Source organism: Musca autumnalis, unplaced genomic scaffold, assembly GCF_047663935.1.
Source record: "Musca autumnalis isolate F117 unplaced genomic scaffold, ASM4766393v1 scaffold_4, whole genome shotgun sequence".
NCBI classification, from domain to species: domain Eukaryota; kingdom Metazoa; phylum Arthropoda; class Insecta; order Diptera; family Muscidae; genus Musca; species Musca autumnalis.
In genome coordinates, this window is record NW_027411977.1 from 47,310,889 (window position 1) to 47,333,508 (window position 22,620).

The 22,620-nt window shown below is 38.1% G+C and overlaps 1 protein-coding gene across 1 annotated transcript in view; it reads left to right on the forward strand.

Annotated features, from left to right (window-relative positions):
- The window catches only part of LOC141402273 (uncharacterized), a 29,189-nt gene extending 9,065 nt beyond the window's left edge, over positions 1-20,124 (forward strand). Inside the window, exons 2-6 of the mRNA XM_073983176.1 lie at positions 18,489-18,612; positions 18,681-18,848; positions 18,910-19,092; positions 19,305-19,452; positions 19,522-20,124. Coding sequence (XP_073839277.1) covers positions 18,489-18,612; positions 18,681-18,848; positions 18,910-19,092; positions 19,305-19,452; positions 19,522-19,753 — 855 coding nt within the window. The 3' untranslated portion in view covers positions 19,754-20,124. The remainder of the gene's footprint in view (positions 1-18,488; positions 18,613-18,680; positions 18,849-18,909; positions 19,093-19,304; positions 19,453-19,521) is intronic.
- Positions 20,125-22,620: the final 2,496 nt, after the last annotated feature.

Sequence of the window (22,620 nt, forward strand, 5' to 3'; positions counted from 1 at the left end):
AGTCTAAAGGCCAATATTTGATGCGTGATTTTTTTTAAAAAACCTATTTTTTGCGTTTAAAATTTACAAGTGCCATTCAATTTCCTTTGTACCCCGCGTGAAATTAGTTTTTTTACGCGACGGATCTAATGAGACCTTCCGCGATCGAATCCATCCACTAAAACCGCGGATATAGATACCCTGAAAATAGGAAAAGCAGCAAAAAATTATTTCGACAAATCCGCGTACTAAACCGCGATTTTCTTGAAATTTTTTTACGTAAATGGAATCCTTTATACGCGATTATAATATTTGCGAAAACGCGTGTCATAAATTACAGAGATTCGCGTGTAATATGGGTTTTTTACCAAAAATAGAATGTGGAGGCACATCCGCGGTTCTTGAAGAATCTAATTAAAATTGGTATATTTGGACGTATTTTTGATAGGCGCTGACGAAACCGGATGCGCATCAAAATCGTATGCACATTGCGCGACTTTTACCAACTTTAAGGTTTTTTGCAGTGTATGATGCAACTGGTGGCACACAATGGCCCCAGAGTGAAACATCGAAATATGCATAAATTTTGACAGAGATTGATTCGCTGTATCCAAAAACGGATGCGCATCAACCGACTTTAACTAATTCGCGAATCTTCTTTATTTGCCAATTCGTTTTCCGAATGTTAGCGACCAATACAATTATAAATAGATTTGTTTTAATAAATACGTATATATACAATATTTGTTTAAAGATTGCTTAGTATGTCTGCAAACGCATTTCTATCTCTAGCCTTTGATAATAGGGTTGTAGTATCTCGGATGCCCGTCCATTCTGTAATATTATCCATCCATGTTGTCTCCTTTCTTCCTCTAACAGGTCTTCCTTCTATCTTTATGTGGATTATATTTTGTAGCAATTTATATTTTTGATTTCGCATTATATGCCCCAGGTATGCAGTCTTTCGTCTTTTTATTACTGAGATAAGTTCTCTTTCGCAGTGCATCCTTCTTAGTACATCGGTATTTGTCATATGGGCTGTCCAGGGAATTTTGAGTACTCTCCTATAAATCCATATCTCAAAAGCTTCCAGTCTTCTTATATCAGCACTTTTAATTGTCCATACTTCCGTTGCATATAATAACACTGACCAGACATATGTTTTGATAAAACGAATCTTTGTTTCAAGATTAATGTCATGACTCGTAAGTACTCTCTTATATTTTGAAAATGCTTCTCTGGCCTGTTCAATTCTGCATCTTATTTCTTGCGAGGACTGCCACTGTTCAGTTATTGTAACTCCCAGGTATTTGAAACTTTTAACTCTGTCAACATAGGTATTGTGAATTTTTAATGTTGTATTATTGTGTTCATTCTTCTTGCTTATAACCATGAATTTGGTTTTGCGGATGTTAATTTTCAGACCGTATTTTTCGCTGTGTATTGCGAGTTTATTCACAAGGTTCTGGAGTCCAGATATGCTATGCGCCAGTAAGGTTGTATCATCAGCATATCTTATGTTGTTCAGAAATGTTCCGTTTATATGAATGCCGATTGGGATTTTGTTTATGGATTCATGAAAAATTTTTTCTGAGTAGATATTGAATAGCAAAGGTGACAATATGCACCCTTGTCTCACTCCCTTAGATATGTCAATTCTATCTGTCATTTCCCCGTCCACTTCTATTTGTGCACTTTGATGCCAATATAGACTTTTGATACAATGCACTTCTTTCTGGTCTAGGCCAATGGAGATGAGGATGTCAATCAACTTATCGTGTAACACTGTATCAAAAGCTTTTTCGTAATCTATGAAGCATAGAAATACGTCTTTTTGTGCGTTTTTACATTTCTGGACCAATGTTTGTATAGAAAAAAGTGCTTCTCGGGTTCCCATACCTTCCTTAAATCCAAACTGAGATGTTCCCATGGCTTTTTCGCACTTTGAGTATATTCTAGAGTGAATTATCCGTAGAAAAATTTTTAGGGCATGGCTCATGAGACTTATAAGTCTGTGTTCGTTACAATATTTTGCGTTGCATTTTTTCGGAATGGTAATAAATGTAGATTTTAACCAGTCTTGTGGGTATCGACCTGTATCATATACATGGTTAAATAATTTTGTTAAAAGTGCGATGTTTTCGTCATCTATTAATTTAAGGATTTCCGAGGGAATCTCGTCAGGGCCACAAGCTTTCCTATCTCTCAGAGTATTTATTGCTGTTTCAACTTCTCTTCGACTGATGGGATTTCCTGTAAGAGATTGTTGAGTCCGTTGTTCAAGAGTTGTTCGATTTTCATCTGTAAAAATTTGTTTTATATAATCTCTCCAAATAGTCTTCTTTTCTTCTGTATCAAACACAGGATCATTATTATCATTATATAGTACTTTTGAATGAGTTTTGCGGTATACACCAGCCATTTCTTTTAACTTTTTATGGAGATTAAAGTCGTCGTGAAGGCTTTTCAATCGTTCAATCTCCTGACATTGCTTATTTATATGATTGATTTTTGCCATGCGTATAGCGACTTGGATTTCCCTGTTTAGTTCCCAATACAGTTCAAAGTTCTTGTTTTTATGGTTTCGTCTCTCTTCCATCATGTTGAGAATATCCTGTGTCATCCATTCCTTCAGTGTAGATTTTTTGCCGTATCCGAGGGCATTATCTGCTAGGGGTTTGAGCGTTGTCCTTAGTGCGTTCCACAAGTCGTCAATGTTTTCAGTATTTATATTTCTTAGTTCTCGATTTATATTATCTCGAAGATTTGCTTTCAAGGTGGTATTTTCAAGTTTTGCCACATTGAGTTTACGACGGATATTCTTTTTTCTATTTGCAACAATTTTTGTGCGCAACTGCATCATCAGAAGATTGTGATCTGAAGGAACATCAGCGCCTGGATATGTTGAGCATTTCTTAACCGAGGATCCGAATCTGGCATTAATTAATATAAAATCTATTTGGTTTCTCACAATATTGTCCCTTCTATCCTGTGGCGATTTCCATGTGTATAGTCGTCTTGGGGGAAGGCAGAACATTGTGTTTGTTACCATCATTTTATGTTCTTGACAGAACTGAATTAGTCTATCACCCCTGTCATTTCTTTCGCCTAGGCCATAGTTTCCTGTTACGCCTTGGCACTTTTCTGCTCCTATTTTAGCGTTAAAATCGCCTTGAATTATTGTAATTTCGTGCCTCTTTGTCATTCTTAGTAAGTCTTCAATTTCCTCGTAAAAAGCTTCAATTTCATGATTACCTTTGTCCGCAGTAGGTGCGTATACTTGGATTATGTTCATGTCAATTGGTTTACATTTAATTTTAAGTAGCATAGTCCGATCCGATTTGAAGATAGAACCCTTTACGCATTGCGCTATGTTACTTTTTACTATAATCCCGACACCGTTTCTGTGATTTTCGCTGGAGTTGCCAGAAAAGTATATTTTCATGTTTTGGGAGCTAAATTCGCCGCTTTGTGGCCACCAGGTCTCACTTATTCCGAGTATATCGATGTTTAATCTGTTCATTTCCATAATAGTGTTGGCTAGTTTTCCTGCTTCATAGAGACTCCTTACATTCCATGTAGCAATTCTTAAATGTTGTTTTTTACCTCCGGGGATTCTTAGCACCCTTGTGTTGCCGGAGACTAAGGGCCGTGTATTTATTTCATCATTCATAATTGATAATTGTATAGTTTTTAGGGAGAGAGGTACTTCAGCGGGTTCCCCTTGCCATCTGGAGGGTTTATAGTTTTCCTTCTACATATTCAGCCGCTCCTCCTGGAGTTCAGACGCTGTTTGCCGCCGCCAACTGTTGATCAGACGCTGCCTTTTTTTCTTTTTTCTTTTGGTTCGCCCCGCATATTTTATTTTTGCGGTACCCGCCATATCTGATGAGCGTTCCCCTATCCACCACCTGGGGAGGCGTCCGATGGGAGAGAAAAGGAAAAAAATAACTCCACACGAATAACAGGCTTTTTAATTATAATATTAATTGAATGATTGTAATTTCAATATTACTCTTAATTTCCTACCCTTATAAGTTATCACAGTAATCAGTTAAACTCTCGCGATGGTAAACCATATGTTTTGATGAAGTTTTAACTGTATACATTCATTATTCTATGGGATTTTAGCAAAATAGTTGGAGAACTCCCAAATATTTTGTTCTAATTTTTAGAATCAAACCAAAAAAATATTTGCAACAATATTTTCCAACAATAAGTTTTTCTCTTTTGTTGTTGCTATAATATGCAATTTATGTACCCAATCTCTATAAATTTGGTATCATATTTTTCTACGCATTGTCTAGATTCCGCATATATTCTTTAATTTATTTTTTGAGGGTTTGTACGGATTCTGGGACAGGATAATTTGGATTTACTTAAAAATTTTTTTATTATTTGTTGACTTTCCGCGAAAATAATAATAAATTTAATAACTATTTAAACATCTACGAATAGATATGGACTGCTGTTAACGATTTATGCATACATTTTCTCATAACAACAAAAAAGATATTTTTAAATATTTTTTCTTTATATGAGAATAAAAACCGCTATAACTTTTGCGCGCATTGGCCAATTTCGTGAACGCGAGCAGATTTGAAACCGGATTTTTTTCCTTTACCTCTGTACCAAAAATCGTAGATGTGCTCGTAAAAAAAATTTTAATTTTTTTCAAATGGAATTGTAAAGGAATTTTGTTATTCGCCATATACACTTTCATACGAGCAAAATGTGCCTCATCAAAATAATGGTTTTAGACCCCAAGTATGTTTGGATGAAATGTGTTTCAGACAATTTGGAGTCGATTGAGCAATGCCCGTCCGTCCGTCTGTCTGTCTGGCTGGCTGGAGCGCACGATAACTCTCGAACTTATCAACCGATTCGATACAAAATTTGGCTTTGTAATATTTTGTCCAAACTTAGTTTAAGTTCGAAGATGGGTTATATCGTTCCACTCCTTCAGGTACCTCCCCCACAAAAGTTCGAAAATGTTCGGAAATTTTGCACGTACGATAACTCTTGAAGGCAGTAACCGATTTGGTCCATACTTTGCAAATCGTGAAATGTCTACAAGACTTAGATGAGGTTCCAATATGGACTCAATCGGTCCACTCCTTCGGGTACCTCCCACACAAAATTTCGGAAAAGTTCAGTTTGGGGCCATCTCTCGCATCGCTTTGATTTTTGTATTAGCAACTTGTATTCACTGCCCTCCATACGACGGTACGAGTTTCATCAGGGGCAAGTCCAGACTTCCTGAGAAAATCACCTGAAAGTTGCAAAAAAACCCTATGACACCGTGTGAGGTGGTTGGAGCGCAAGATAACTCTCGAACGGATCTGCCGATTCGGTCCAAAATTTGGCCTTAGTAGTATTTTGTCCAAACATAGTTAAAGTTTGAAGATAAGCCGTATCGGTCCACTCCTTTAGGTACCTCCCCCACAAAAGTTCAAAAATATTCGGAAAAATTGTTCGTTCAAGAGTTACCGTTCTTGAAGGGAGTGGCCGAATTGGTCCATACATTACACATCCTAATATATCTACCAGATATATATCAGGTACAAATGTGGACTATATTCGTCCACTTCATCCGGTACCTCCCACACAAAATTTCGGATAAGTTCACTTTAAGACCTGCAATCGAATCACTTTGATTTTTGTTGAAGCAACTTGCATTCGCTGCCTCAATTACGATGGTAATTTTTTTTTCAGGGGCAAGTCCATACTTCTTGAGCAATCAGCCAGAAGGGTGCAAAAACCCCTTATGGCTCCATATGTAGTGGCTGGAGATCCACTTCCATAATGGTCAATGTCGATCCATTCCTTTAAGTATCTCCTTCTCAAAACTTTTGATCTTTAATCCTAATCAATATTTTTGTCGGTTCATACATCCAACATTTTTAAAACCCCCTAAATACATTCGTTTTTGGGAAAAAATGGTTTCAATATACACAGGCTAAGGGTATATCTCGGTCGGCAAAGATGACTGATACTTTTTACTTGTTTTCTACAGAGAGATATAGCCATTGTACAAATAAGAGTGAGTTGGCTAGAAATGGACTGTATTTTTTGAATGCCGCTCAGAATGTGGGTAAAATAAGCAATAATAAAGTTGAAACAAGTAAAGAAGTATCAATCGTCTGGGCGAATTGAAAAATCTATAAACAAATCGAATACCGGCGGTATCCTTTCCCCCAATATGTCGAGACGTTTTGGGTATTTATTAGGATTATGGGTTTTCCCTGTTTTTTATCATTCTTGGGAAACAGGAAATCACAAAATCGACATTCCCGGGAATCCGGGATATTCCTGGAAATTTTTTAAAATACCAGGTTGAATCAATGTTTACTAGATGTTTTCCATCTTCTCACAAAGTTATATGAAATACAACATCGGCTCCATCTAGTACCATTTGTTAGAGGTCCAGAGCTTAATTGTCAGAGAGTTCTGAAAAAAACGCGATTTCGCTTTATCGAGCAAAGACAAAAAACAGGTATGGAGCAAATGTATGCATTGGATTACGGATTGGTGTTTAGTAGGGTTATGACTTTTTGAAATTTTTTCACAAAAATGATTTCCTGTAGTGAGAATGAATGAACTTTTGCCTATTAATGCCTAAAACAATGTTCATTCCATTTTATTATAAAAAAATGTTCCGCATAAACCACTTTGAAAGAAATTTGTTTTGAAAAAATTCTATGAAATGAAAAAAAAAAACATTTTATCAAAAAACAAGTGAGCAAAGGCTATAGTCGGGACGGGGCAGACCATGTGCTACCATACACCACTACCCCTGTGCATAAGCTTTTCACTGGTAAACATTTCTTTTAGAGAATATAATCCGACTACCACCAAACATAATATTCCCTTTTTCTCTCTGGGACCCCCATAAGCAACCAAAATTTCGTGACCATCCGATCAAAATTGCGACCTGTAACGCAATTGCAAAAAAATGGAAGAATTGGATGTATTACCCACTATTGTGGTATCTCCATTGTTTGGCCACCTTCGCCAACTACTTTACTCCAATGTTAAGGTAATATTTTATTCTTCCATTAAAAGGCTTTACCGTTGGAATACCCCTACTAGAAGCTGATGTGTTCACAAAGAATAAAACTTTGAATTTGTCTCCAAATACGTTTTTCCCCATTCCGACCCCTAAATATTATCCGACTATCACCAAAATCAATAGGCTTTTTCTTCTATGGAGCTACCATCAACCCCCAAAATTTCGTGACTATCCGATCAAAATTCCAACCTGTAGCGTGATTACAAAAAATTTGAAAAATTGGATATATTACTGACTTTTGCGATATCTCGGTTGTTTGCCCACTTACGCCAACATACTTTACATCCATATAAAGGAGAACTTTTCTTCTTCCTTTCCTATTGGAATACTCCTACCGGAAGCGGAGATATTCACATAAGAAAAAAACGTTGACTTTTCTCCACATAAGCTTTTTGCTTATTCCGACTCCTGAACATTACCCAACCATCACTAAACTTAATAAGCTTCTTCGTCTGTGGGACCCACATCAACTCCCGTGACGATCCGATCGAAATTGCGACATGTAGCGTAATTACAAAAAAATCAGAAAATTACCGACTATTGCGATATCTCTATTGTTTGACCACCTACGGCAACCTACTTTACATCGTTGTAAAGATGATATTTTCTACTTTCTGTGCCATGTTTTTCTCTTGATATACATTTTAAAGAAACAGAGATATTGACTTTAAAATACAACGTTGACCTTTTCTCCAAATAGGTTTTTGCCCATTCCGACGCTTAATAATATCCGACCATCATCGAACTCAGTAGGCTTTTTCCTATGTGGTTCGCCCATTAGCCCCCAGAATTTCGTGACGATCCGATCAAAATTCCGACCTGTAGCGTGATTACAAAAAAATCGGAAAATGGGATGCATTACCGACGATTGCTATATCTCCGTTACTTGGCCACCTACGCCAACCTACTTTGTATCATTGTAAAGATGGGATTTTCTACTTTCATACCCAGGCTTTGCTTTTGGAAAGTCCCCATCCAAATCTGTGATATTCGTCATTATGATTAAAATCGCAAAATTGAAAAGTTGGGTTGTATTTGCGACTATTGTGATATCTTCGTTGTTTGATCACCTACGACAACCTACTTTACGTCGTTACAAAGGTGATATTTTCTACTTTCATTAGCAGGTTTTGCTTTTGATATATCCATTGTAGATGTACAGATATTCGCTTTGGAAAAAAAGTTGACATTTCTCCAAATAAATCCTCATTAAGAAGGTTACCCCTGCAAAAGGCTATAATATAAACATGGCCGTAGAATCATTTTTGATTATTCCATAGAAAGCATGTTCCTTTTTCGCATAATGTTAATATTTAAGGAAGAAGTTGGTAAATTGCAGTTTTAGAGTCCGTTGGAAAATGTTCCGTATCGATGGCGAAGCTGCCCCATGGGTGGAGAGGCTTCGCCACTTTTTTGACATTTTGTAAATTCTCAAAAATAATATTTTAAAAATAAAATTATAACCATTTATATGTCAAAACGTATGGTCAAGATATGTTATTATTTTTACCAAATATAATATTTGAAAAAATTTTAACGGTGTCGATATGAGAACATGTTGAACAAAAACGTGGCGAAGGCGCCCAATGTTACTATATATAAACTTCAATATAATTAAAATAACAAGGCAATCAGACATAAATGATCAAAATATAAAAATTTCATTCGCACTTATCTGAAGCAAGACAAGCATGTATAGTTATAGTCCAAATTTTTGGTGTGGCTATTATTAATATTTTCCTGAAAAAATAGTCGTTATTTTAATATTTTATTAAAACAACTTTAATTTATTAGTGGAAAAAAATTGCGATGTTTACCAAAGAGTAAAGCAGAGAAGACTACAGTTTCGGATCTCGGCACTGATTCTCTTGTCTTTTTGTTTTTTAACAAAAAATATATATATACCCAAGTGTCAATTGTTTGCTCGAATAGATAGATACCTGTTCAAAGAAACTCCCTGATTGAGAATTTTAGTTGCACTACATAAACTCGAACAACTTCACTTGCAAACAAAACCAAATATTATGCGTTCGATGAGCCTCAATGAGAAACACATAACTAATTTGTTGATATTGCTTATTACAGCAATATCAAAATCGACAAGTAAGGACGACGTTAAGTCTGTCTGATTTTTTCCAAGGAATTTTTTTGTACCCGGCTAAAACTTTTAACATATTAAAAATCCGTGATGGGAACATATACCGACGAATTTCAGGTGGAAAGTTTTATACTTCCAACGAAGACTCAAAACCAAATGTCTGCCATTTCTGTGGGATATTGAGGCCACAACCACAAAAATATCAAAAATCGGGATTTACAGTTCTATGGGGGCTATAGGAAGGCGTTGACATATACCGACAAACCTTTAAAATAAGTTTCCGATTTCACTCAGAAATCACCATATGTATATCAAACAATACTCCATCAACTTGTCAAAACATTAGTAGACAATAATTGATGATCAAAAAAATCTTCTGATATAGAAGAGCAATTACTAATGACGTAGGAATAAAACTTACCATAGTATTTGTGAACATTGAAAATGGGATTACCAAGCAGGACTATATGAAAAGTTTTGAGGATAATAATTTCGCATATACATTTATCTAATGAAGTGTTATATACATATATGCTAGTTACCAAACTTTGCCTTCGTCTGCCACAAAAACAGCATCATAATATGCCTGAAGATCGGCCTAACCACCCGTGAAACGCAGCATAATGGTTGGATGCGTGGGATTTCGGTAGACTCTTAATTTTTCAATGTATCTCTTAGGTCTAAACAGCTCAACTCGAAAGAGAATTAATCCAAAAATATAATTAAAATTTGTTTAATCTTAAAACCAGCAAAAACGTTGCCTCCAAAGAGGCAGTTAAATCATATGTACAAGTGATTTGGAAGTGCATCAAATTATGCATTTTCACACATTTTTTTACATGAGCGGAAAGAGGCACTCCATTGCACTGCATTTTAACTGACCCTTTGGGGTAGAATAGGATGCAGTCCAAAGCACGTGTTTTGATACAGGCATTCTGTGGAATGTGTGCAAGCCATTAAAAAATATCCCAGAACAAATAAAATGCATTTATTATTTGTGTAAAACAAAAATATTGATAACTTTATTACATTAACACAAATTGATTGCTTGAGTGGAGTATTCCCCCATTGGCTCAACTTCATTTATTACCCTCTATTACAGAAAGTAATGTTTTTCAAAACGAACTGACAGTGTTGCAAAATTTTACTGATCGCTACCAATATCATGATTTCATCCCCGCGAAGGGAATTATCAATTGGCTTCTCAGTTTTTGAAATGATGCCTTTTTAGAGAAAAACCGAACTCTTTAAGTGTCTAGTATTCCCATATGAATGAGAATCACACTCACTTTTCGGCTTTTCCAAAGAAACACCAAAATATTCTGCAACATGTCAGCACGTATCAACTAAGAATTCGTCGAATTCTGTGAGTTGAAAATAACATCACCACAGTTGCCTGTGAGGTTGTTATTGGAATTTTGTTTTTTAACAAAGTTCCATTTGCGCGTGCCTCCGCTGTTTTTTGTTTGTTTTGTTTATTGTTGATGATTCAATCTCATTTGATTGCCTGAGTGGAGTATTCCCCCATTGGCTCAAATTCATTTATTACCCTCTATTACAGAGAGTAATGTTTTTCAAAACGAACTGACAGTGTTGCAAAATTATGAAAATTCTCCATTGAATTCAATCGCAACCATGCGTGTTTCCTCCGCTTTCCATTTAATCCAAGCTGAACTGTTCTTGCTTCATCTGCTAAATGGGTTTGATATTGTCTTCCCATCACCAGTTAAGATTTCCACATGTACTCCAACAGCACTCCATTGGGAAATTTTCTTCTCTTGAGTTACCGAAAAAATGTTCGCAAATTAAATATTTTTTATTTTATTTTGTTTTTCAAAATAGTCAGGCTTAATCCCATAGTCGTTGTTTTAATATTTTATTAAAACAACTTTAATTTATTACTTACTTACTTAGCTGGCCCATTACAGAACATTTGTTCTATAGGCCGAACTAAGAAGAGATTTCCATTCCTCTCTATTTGTTGCTTTGCTCTCTGGAATACCGCGCCTTTTCATCTCAACATCCACTTGTTTGCGCCATCTATTCCTTGGCCTGCCAATTCTGCGTGCACCGCCATGTGGCATGTATTCATACGCCTTTTTAGCGGGTTCATCATCGCTCATTCTTATGATATGGCCTAGCCAACGCAATCGCTGCATCTCGATACGTTTAACAATATTGATGTCGTTGTATAGCAGATACAGCTCGTGGTTCATGCGACGTCGATATTCACCGTCAACGCAGATTGGTCCGTAGATCTTTCGAAGAATTTTTCTCTCAAACACACCAAGCACTGCCATGTCTGCTTGCGCAAGTACCCAGGCTTCGGAGCCATACATCAGCACGGGTAGTATCAGTGTTTTGTAGAGCGTTATTTTTGTTTGACGAGATGTGGCTTTGTTTTTAAACTGCTTACTTAATCCAAAGTAGCATCTGTTGGCCAATACAATTCTTCTTTTTATTTCACAACTGATGTCGTTTGTTGTGTTGACGGAGGTGCCGAGGTAGACGAAGTCTTTTACTACCTCAATATTATAGGAACCAACTTCCACAGTCGGTCCGAGCTCAATGGACGCATTGCGCGTCGACACCATCAACTTGGTCTTCTCACCGTTTACCGCCAGACCCACTTTAGCAGATTCTCCTTCGACCTTTATAAAGGTATCAGTTACTTCTTTTACTGATCGACCCATGATGTCTATATCATCAGCATAAGCAAGTAACATGTGACTATTGGTGTAGATTGTGCCACTTCTTTTGACGTTTGCCTCTCGTATAACCTTTTCTAGCAGGATGTTGAAGAGGTCACACGAAAGGCTGTCTCCTTGTCTGAAACCTCTTTTGGTACCAAACTCTTCGGAGAGGTTCTTTCCTATTTTAACTGAGGACCTCGTGTCAGTTAAAGTCATTTTACAAAGCCGGATGAGCTTTGCGGGAATACCAAATTCAGACATGGCTTGGAATACCTTTGAGCGCAGCGGACTGTCGAAGGCTGCTTTATAATCGACAAAAAGGTGGTAGGTGTCGATCTGCATCTCTTGGGTCTTCTCCAGGATTTGCCGCAGGGTAAATATCTGGTCAATGGTGGACTTGCCAGGTCTAAAGCCGCATTGGTATGGTCCAATAATCTCGTTGACCATTGGCTTTAGTCGTTCGCACAATATCCCTGACACGATCTTGTAGGCAATAGGGAGTAGACTTATGCCCCTATAGTTAGAGCATACAGTCTTATCTCCCTTCTTGTGGACGGGGCACAGGATACTCAGGTTCCAATCGTCGGGTACTCGTTCTTCCTGCCAGATGGTGCTAACTAGCTGATGAATACACCTTATCAGCGTGTCGCCTCCGGTTTTGAACAGCTCGGCTGGTAAGCCATCGGCCCCTGCTGCCTTATTATTCTTCAGCCGATTTATTGCTGTCTTTACCTCATCTTGGCTGGGCAGTATACATTCAATACCATCTTCTGGGATTGGGACTGTGGTATCTTCGTCTTCTTCGCTGCTATTGGATACCAACAGATTTGAAAAATGTTCTTTCCATATCCTGAGTATACTATCTGTATCAGTTACCAAATTACCTTGCTGGTCTCTACAGGAGGATGTGCCTGTACCAAAGCCATCAGTTTGATGCTTGACTCTTTGGTAGAATTTTCGGACTTCATTCTGGCTCCTGTACATCTCGATTTTTTCACACTCCCGCTTTTCCATCTCTCTCTTTTTCCTGCGGAAAAGACGTTTCTCCTCTCTCCTTTTCTCCCTGTATCTCTCTCGTGCGCTACGCGTTGCTACGGATTGTAAAGTAGCCTTATATGCCGCATTTTTCTCTTCGGTGGCAGCACGACACTCCTCATCATACCATGGATTCCTTGGTGGAGGTCTCTGGTATCCAAGTATGGATTTTGCGGCTGTTTGCATGGAGTGGGCAATGCTTTGCCATTGCGCTGATATGTTATCGGGATGAGGAGGGCTTTGATTAAGCAGTTGGGCTAGTTGAGTGGAATATGCTGTGGCTATCTGTTGTGATTGCAGCTTACCGATGTCTAACTTTCGTGTTGTGTCTGCTCGTACTTTGTTTGCTACGTTTAAGCGGGTGCGTACCTTTGCTGCAACAAGGTAGTGGTCCGAATCAATGTTTGCGCCTCGGAACGATCGTACATCCAACACGCTCGATGAATGTCTTCCATCTATCACAACATGATCAATTTGGTTTCTTGTTTTCTGATCTGGAGACAGCCAGGTGCCCTTATGAATATCGAGATGATTAAATCTGGTACTGCTAACTACCATGTTTTTTGCAGCTGCAAAGTCTATCAGTCTCATACCATTGTCAGATGTTTCACTGTGGAGACTGAATTTCCCGACTGTTGGGCCAAAGATATTCTCCTTTCCAACTTTGGTATTAAAATCGCCTAGAATGATTTTAATGTCATGGGCAGGGCAACGGTCATATGTTTCTTCTAAGCACTCGTAAAATATATCTTTGGTCTGTTCGTCCTTTTCTTCAGTGGGAGCATGAACGCAAATAAAGCTGATGTTGAAGAATTTAGCTTTTATTCGAATTGCAGCAAGTCTTTCATTCACTGGAGTGAAGCTGGATACAAGGTGTTTTAGTCTCCGACTAACTACGAATCCACAACCAAACACATGCTTTACGTCATGGCAGCTATAATACAGTGCGTCACCTTTAGGTGTTGTTGTGACGCCTTTCCCAATCCATCGTATTTCCTGTATGGCAGTAATATCGGTCTTGTACTTTTCAAGTACGTCTGCCAATGCGAAGACTGCACCTTCTCTATAAAGAGTGCGAACATTCCAGGTGCAGATTCGCAGATCATGGTCCTTAAAACGTTTGCGGGGTTCGTCAACTTTAGAGGGGTTTGTTTTTCTTTTCCTTCGTTTTTTCATAGTAGGCTGTTTTTTCTAGGGGAGGGTTACTAACCCGACGCCCAAACCCAAGTTTTTAACGTTCTTATGGGTGAACGCGCGGCACATGTTAGCTCACTACCTTTAACGGGTGTTAAAGGCAGTTCCCCAGGTGACACCACGGGGAGGTCAGTGTCCACTTGGGATGAAAGAGGGACCAAGATAAATCCTGGGCTTTGCCATGTTAAAACCGGTCAGGACCGTTCCTTGGTATCTTCCATCCCCTACGTCACCCACTTTAATTTATTAGTGGGAAAAAATTGGCGGTGTTTACCAAGGGGTAAGGCAGGGAATACTATAGTTTCAGATCTCGCCACAGATCTTCATCAGTTCCCTTATTTCTTGTTTTTCAACAAGAAACTTTTTATACCCAAGTGTCAATTGCTAGCTCAAATAGATACGTGCGCAAAGAAACACTCTGATCGAGAAGCCTTACTATTTTGAAAAACAAAATAGAAGTCGTCATCCCAAACAAAAAAACGCAAACCCTTCTATTTTTTATTTTATATTAACAAATATTTGGAAATGTTAACACGCATATCTCTTTTTGGAAAATGTATGCCGCTGCCTGTAGAGATGTACAAACTGATTTATGTACTTGTAGGGATCTCTAACAACTGCTAATAAAATGTAGCGAATGGAGTGCCTTTTTCACGACTCCGTTTGGACTGCATCCGGATGCTGTTATATTGCGAGGAATGGGAGTGCCTTTTTCACGACTTCGTTGAACTGCATCCGGATGTTGTTAAAATGTAACGAATGGATGTGATTCTTTGGATTGCATCCAAATGGGGTTAAAATGTGACGAATGAACGGTCCACATTGCACTACTTCCAATTTATTTTGCTGGGAATAAAAGCTCATCAAAATATGATACAGGGATATGAGGTTGTAAAAAAGTAATCACCCTAGTATATAGCCGAAATGTGAACCGATCAAGGTGTACAGCATTGGTGATTATATGCAAAAGTTCCTGATAGGCTATTTCTGTTTGGGAATTCGGCTACGAAATTAAACTTTAGATAAAAGTTGTCGGCTTTGTTGATTTGACAGTTTTATTTTGGTCACTTACTTACTTAGCTGGCCCATTACAGAACATTTGTTCTATAGGCCGAACTAAGAAGAGATCTCCATTCCTCTCTTTTTGTTGCTTTGCACTCTGGAATACCGCGCCTTTTCATCTCATCATCCACTTGTTTGCGCCATCTATTCCTTGGCCTGCCAATTCTGCGTGCACCGCCATGTGGCATGTTTTCATACGCCCTTTTAGCGGGTTCATCATCGCTCATTCTTATGATATGGCCTAGCCAACGCAATCGCTGCATCTTGATACGTTTAACTATATTGATGTCGTTGTACAGCAGATACAGCTCGTGGTTCATGCGATGTCGATATTCACCGTCAGCGCAGATTGTTCCATAGATCTTTCGAAGAAATTTTCTCTCAAACACACCAAGCACTGCCATGTCTGCTTGCGCAAGTACCCAGGCTTCGGAGCCATACATCAGCACGGGTAGTATCAGTGTTTTGTAGACTGTTATTTTTGTTTGACGAGATGTGGTTTTTAAACTGCTTACTTAAGCCAAAGTAGCATCTGTTGGCCAGTACAATTCTTCTTTTTATTTCACATCTGATGTCGTTTGTTGTGTTTACGGAGGTGTCGAGGTAGACGAAGTCTTTTACTACCTCAAAATTATAGGAACCAACGTCAACAGTTGGCACGATCTCTATGGACGCATCGGCGTCGACACCATCAACATAGTCTTCCCGCCGGACCCACTTTAGCAGATTCTCCTTCGACCTTTATAAAGGTATCAGTTACTTCTTTTACTGATCGGCCCATGATGTCTATATCATCAGCATAAGCAAGTAACATGTGGCCATTGGTGTAGATTGTGCCACTTCTTTTGACGTTTGCCTCTCGTATAACCTTTTCTAGCAGGATGTTGAAGAGGTCACACGAAAGGCTGTCTCTTTGTCTGAAACCTCTTTTGGAACCAAACTCTTCGGAGAGGTTCTTTCCTATTTTAACTGAGGACCTCGTGTCAGTTAAAGTCATTTTACAAAGCCGGATGAGCTTTGCGGGAATACCAAATTCAGACATGGCTTGGAATACTTTGAACGCAGCGGGCTGTCGAAGGCTGCTTTATAATCGACAAAAAGGAGGTAGGTGTCGATCTGCATCTCTTGGGTCTTCTCCAGGATTTGCCGCAGGGTAAATATCTGGTCAATGGTGGACTTGCCAGGTCTAAAGCCGCATTGGTATGGTCCAATTATCTCGTTGACCATAGGCTTTAGTCGTTCGCACAATATCCCTGACACGATCTTGTAGGCAATAGGGAGTAGACTTATGCCCCTATAGTTAGAGCATACAGTCTTATCTCCCTTCTTGTGGACGGGGCACAGGATACTCAGGTTCCAATCGTCGGGTACTCGTTCTTCCTGCCAGACAGTGCTAACTAGCTGATGAATACACCTTATCAGCTTGTCGCCTCCTGTTTTGAACAGCTCGGCTGGTAAGCCATCGGCCCCTGCTGCCTTATTATTCTTAAGCCGATTTATTGCTGTCTTTACCTCATCTTGGCTGGGCGGTACACATTCAATACCATCTTCTGGGATTGGGACTGTGGTATCTTCGTCGTCTTCGCTGCTATTGGATACCAACAGATTTGAAAAATGTTCTTTCCATATTCTGAGTACACTATCTGTATCAGTTACCAAATTACCTTGCTGGTCTCTACAGGAGGATGTGCCTGTACCAAAGCCATCAGTTTAATGCTTGACTCTTTGGTAGAATTTTTGGACTTCATTCTGGCTCCTGTACATCTCGATTTTTTCACCCTCCCGCTTTTCCATCTCTCTCTTTTTCCTGCGGAAAAGACGTTTCTCCTCTCTCCTTTTCTCCCTGTATCTCTCTCGTGCGCTACGCGTTGCTACGGATTGTAAAGTAGCTCTATATGCCGCATTTTTATCTTCGGTAGCAGCACGACACTCCTGGTCATACCATGAATTCCTTTGTGGAGGTCTCTGAAATCCAAGTATGGATTTTGCGGCTGTTTGCATGGAGTGGGCAATATTTTGCCATTGTGTTGTTATGTTATCGGGACAAGGAGTGCTCGCGTTAAGCAATTGGGCTAGTTGAGTGGAATATACTGTGGCTATCTGTTGTGATTGCAGCTTACCGATGTCTAACTTTCGTGTTGTGTCTGTTCGTACTTTGTTTGCTACGTTTAAACGGGTGCGTAACTTTGCTGCAACAAGGTAGTGGTCCGAATCAATGTTTGCCACTCGGAACGATCGTACATCCAACATGCTCGATGAATGTCTTCCATCTATCACAACATGATCAAGTTGGTTTCTTGTTTTCTGATCTGGAGACAGCCAGGTGCCCTTATGAATATCGAGATGATTAAATCTGGTACTGCTAACTACCATGTTTTTTGCAGCTGCAAAGTCTATCAGCCTCATACCATTGTCAGATGTTTCACTGTGGAGACTGAATTTCCCGACTGTTGGGCCAAAGATATTCTCCTTCCCAATTTTGGCATTAAAATCGCCTAGAATGATTTTAATGTCATGGGCAGGGCAACGGTCATATGTTTCTTCTAAGCACTCGTAAAATATATCTTTGGTCTGTTCGTCCTTTTCTTCAGTGGGAGCATAAGCGCAAATAAAGCTGATGTTGAAAAATTTAGCTTTTATTCGAATTGCAGCAAGTCTTTCATTCACTGGGGTGAAGCTGGATACCAGATGTTTTAGTCTCCGACTAACTACGAATCCACAACCAAAGTCATGCTTTACGTCATGGCAGCTATAATACAGTGCCTCACCTTTAGGTGTTGTTGTGACGCCTTTCCCAATCCATCGTACTTCCTGTATGGCAGTAATATCGGTCTTGTACTTTTCAAGTACGTCTGCCAATGCGAAGACTGCCCTTCTCTATAAAGAGTGAGAACAATCTAGGTGCAGATTCGCAGATCATGGTCCTTAAAACGTTTGCGGGGTTCGTCAACTTTAGAGGGGTTTATTTTTCTTTTCTTTCGTTTTTTCATAGTAGGCTGTTGTTTCTAGGGGAGGGTTACTAACCCGACGCCCAAACCCAAGTTTTTAACGTTCTTATGGGTGAACGCGCGGCACATGTTAGCTCACTACCTTTAACGGGTGTTAAAGGCAGTTCCCCAGGTGACACCACGGGGAGGTCAGTGTCCACTTGGGATGAAAGAGGGACCAAGATAAATCCTGGGCTTTGCCATGTTAAAACCGGTCAGGACCGTTGCTTGGTATCTTCCATCCCCTACGTCACCCATTATGGAATTTATGGAAATATTCAGTTAACATAAAAATGAAACTTAAAAATGATCTCTAACCGACGACTTCTATATCTAATTTCATATTGTTACAACTCTTTTTGTTTTAGAATGATTTGGAACATTGCTATACACCCTACTACCACAAACAACTGAAGAAATATATCATTGCAACGGTGGATTGTTCTCTGATAGATCAGTGTTATAATTTTATTTATAATTCATATATTTATGGTAAGAAAATAGTAGCATATTCTGAAATATTCTCCAGTCAATAATTCCGTTATTACAAATTCCAATAGCTATTGGATTTTCAACATTATGTTCGATATTGGCGGCTATATTAAATGGTTCGAACAAGGATCTACGACAAAAGTTATGTTGGAAACTTTTACTTTGTTATTTGATATCATGGATGGTGGCCCATATATTAGCAATGATGGCACTTCGTTTTAGATGCACAGAAATGGGTAAGATATACATGGACTTCTTTTTGTGTTAATTACGTTTTTATATTTTCGTTTCCTCCAGTCTTATATGTATGGATTTTCTATATTGCATCACGCATGTGCCTCCTCTTTATGGGTTACAAAATTGGTCTGCAAGTTGCAGCAAAAACTTTAGATATTTTTGGCAAAAATAGATTTTTGCTCGCTTTCAGTTATGTGTGTATTGGGACAATTGCTGTCGGCTTATCGTCATGGTATCTCAAAGGTAATGGTTTACAATACAGTCAAACTTCTTTATGACTACTTAATAGAGACACTACGTTATAAAGATGTTATTTTGTATGCGAATTATTATTTGTGCTTTATAAAACATTTCATCATAGGAAGTTATTTGTTGTAGTGGAGTTCGACTGTATAAAGTTTTTGTTTATTTTATTTCCCTATTTTTTATTATAATTCTGTCATGCACATGTTTAGATCGAATTCCCCTGGACACTTTGACTTCACAAATACCGATTGTCATTATGTTAATTGCTGCCGCATTTGTGTTCGTCTATTTCGTTTATCGATTTCGTCCTCAAACAATATTCATAGCTGTCAAGAGAAAACCTTTCCTCAAAAAACGGTAAATTAAACATTATTAAAAGAAGTTTTAATGACATTTTAAAAATTTTTATTTCTATTTATTTTTCAGTTTTCCAATATTGTTGTATATTTTCTATTTAATTGTTCTACCCTGGATTATGCTGCTGCTGTGGCCTGTATATTATAAAAATATTTCAATAACGACTGCCTTTTATATTTACTTGATTATTGAAGGTCCCATTTTATTGTTCATATTTGTAACAAACAGACAATTGTTCTGTGATAGGAAGAGATCAGGTGCGCTTTCGACTTCAATCGCTATAAATTGTAGTGAGTTGTAAAAGACCCGAAAAAAATTAAGAACACTAGCAATTATAATTTCGGCTGTCCTTTTACATCCCCTTGTACTTCTCTAAGAAGCAACCTGAATATTTACAACAGAAATTGATTCAATTTTGTGAAAATGTTCCTAAGCAATTTTTAAATGATTTTGTTAAATTACCTCCAGTTAAATGTGAAACTATTAGTTTTCAATTTACTGACGCCACTTTAGAAAGCAGGTATTTGTAAATAAGTAATCTCATTTTATATTGTAAAAAATAAATTAAATTAGTTTTTTTAATAATTACAATAATATAATCACAACAAAACTAAGATTAAGCTGAATTACCTTACAATAATAAAATTATATCTTTATAAATAAAAAATCAAATGTCGTTCGTTGGTACTGGCATCACTTGAGAACTGCTGGACCGATTTGGATAATTCTTTTTTGAAATGTTCATCATAACCCAACTTAGTTCTTTATTCAAAGACCACGGCCATTTTTTTTAATTTTATCTTTTCTACAAACACTACTGACCTGATTATTTCTGAAATTTTTAGGGTGCCCACCGGTGAAAATATTCTACATATTTGTTGAATTTCTGAAGGGGCGGGGTACTTCCCCTATAGCATATTTCTTTAAAAATGTTATATCTTAATAAATAAAAATCAAATGTCGCTCGTTGATTATTGCATCAGAAATGTTCTTCATAACTCAACCTAGGTTTTTATGCATAGAAAATTTGACCGCCCACTTTTTTCAATTTTAATCTTTTCTACGAGAATTGCTAAACCGATTTCCAGAAATTGTCAGGGAATGTACTGGGATGGCCCCCGGCTTCACATTTTGTTGAATTTCGGAAGGGGCGGGGTATTTCCCCTATATCCTATTTTTAAAAAAGCTATGTTTGCAATAATTACGAATATATCGGTTGGGAAATTCATTTGTACGACAATTGTTGTTGTATCTCCGACGGGGGTACTTCCCTTTGCCATATCTTTATGAATTAAAATCAAATGACGTCATAACCCAACTTAAGTTTTTATGGAATTTCAATTAATAATAATTGAATTTAAATTTTTCAATTTTTTTTTTTGCAAAAACTACTGAACCGATTTTCCCGAAAATTTCAGGAAATGTACAGGGATTGCCTAAGAAAACAGGCTACATATTTTATTAAATACCAGAGGGCCGGGGTACCTACCCAATGTAATATTTTTAAAAAATGCTATACGGTATAGTCTCGATAATCCGGACAACGCAGTAATCCGGAAACTGGAGTTTTTATATTGTAGACTCGGTAATCCGGACATCTCATATTTTTCGTACCTCGATAATCCGGACATTAACATTTTTTCCTATCTTGAGCATTAGATGGTTATTTATTTCATTAACGTTTTCATTCTGAGCAATAGCAATTGGTGTATAAATAAGAAAAATTAAGTTTTTCAAAGTTTTCGGTTCACATTTCGTCTATTTGCCTAGCCAGTGTTGACTCAGTTATACATTCAATATGGAATTAACTATTTGAATCTGTCGTATGATTTTCCTACCCTTCAACCATCGATGGCTGACTATGATAAGCAACAGTATTTTAAACCTAGTGTTGAGTAGCTTAGTTCCCTTATAAATCGATGTTTGCTGTTCCTTTCCTCTAAAGGAATTAGTTCATTAGGCCTCCGATTAGTGAGAGAGTCCCTTGGAAGTGTGTAATGTATTCTAATGATATTTTATCTAGAAATTTTTAAAAAAAAATGTAAGGCGTTAGTTTTTGTATTTTTTAGATTACACTGTGCAACACTGGAAATGCAAACAACTTCTAATGGGCATTTTCTGAAAGTACATATTGAGACTACAACAAGTAAAAAAGTATCAGTCGGCTTTGCCGACAGAGATATACCCTCAGCCTGTGTATATTGAAACAATTATTTCGCATGTATTTAGGGAGTTTTAAAAATTTTGGGCGTTTGAAGTGACAAAAATGTTGGTTAGGATTAGAGATCAAAAGATTTGCGGAGGAGATTCTAAAATGAATGGATCTCCAGACACTACATATGGTACCATAGGGGTTTTTTACAACTTCAGGGATGTTTGAAAAGAAGTATGGACTTGCCCCTGAAACAACTTTTACCATCGCAATTGAGGCAGCGAAAGCAAGTTGCTTCAACAAAAATCAAAGCGATTCGAAAGAAGGACTTAAAGTGAACATGTATCCGAAATTTTGTGTGGGAGGTACCGGATGGAGTGGACAAATATAGTCCATATTTGAACCTGATCTATATCTGTTAGATATATTAGGATGTGTAAAGTATGGTCCAATTCGGCCACTCTCTTCAAGAGTTATCGTACGCACAATTTTTCCGAACATTTTTGAACTTTTGTGGGGGAGGTACCTGAAGGAGTAGACCGATATGGCTTATCTTCGAACTTAAACTATGTTTGGACAAAATATTACTAAGGCCAAACTTTGGACCGAATCGGCAGACCTGTTCGAGAGTTATTTTGCCCTCCAACCTCCTCACACGGTGTCATAGGGGTTTTTTGCAACTTTCAGGCTATTTTCTCAGGAAGTATGGACTTGCCCCTGATGAAACTTATACCGGCGTATGGAGGGCAGTGAATACAAGTTGCTAAAGCAAAAATCAAAGCGATTCGAGAGATGGTCCTAAACTGCACTTTTCCAAATTTTTGTGTGGGAGGTACCCGACGGAGTGGACCGATGGAGTCCATATTAAAACCTGATCTAAGTCTGGTACACGCTCCACGATGGGCAAAGTATGGACCAAATCGGTTACTCCCTTCAAGAGTTATCGTGCGCACAAATTTTCCGAACATTTTCGAACTTTTGTGGGGGAGGTACCGGAAGGAGTGGACCGATAAACT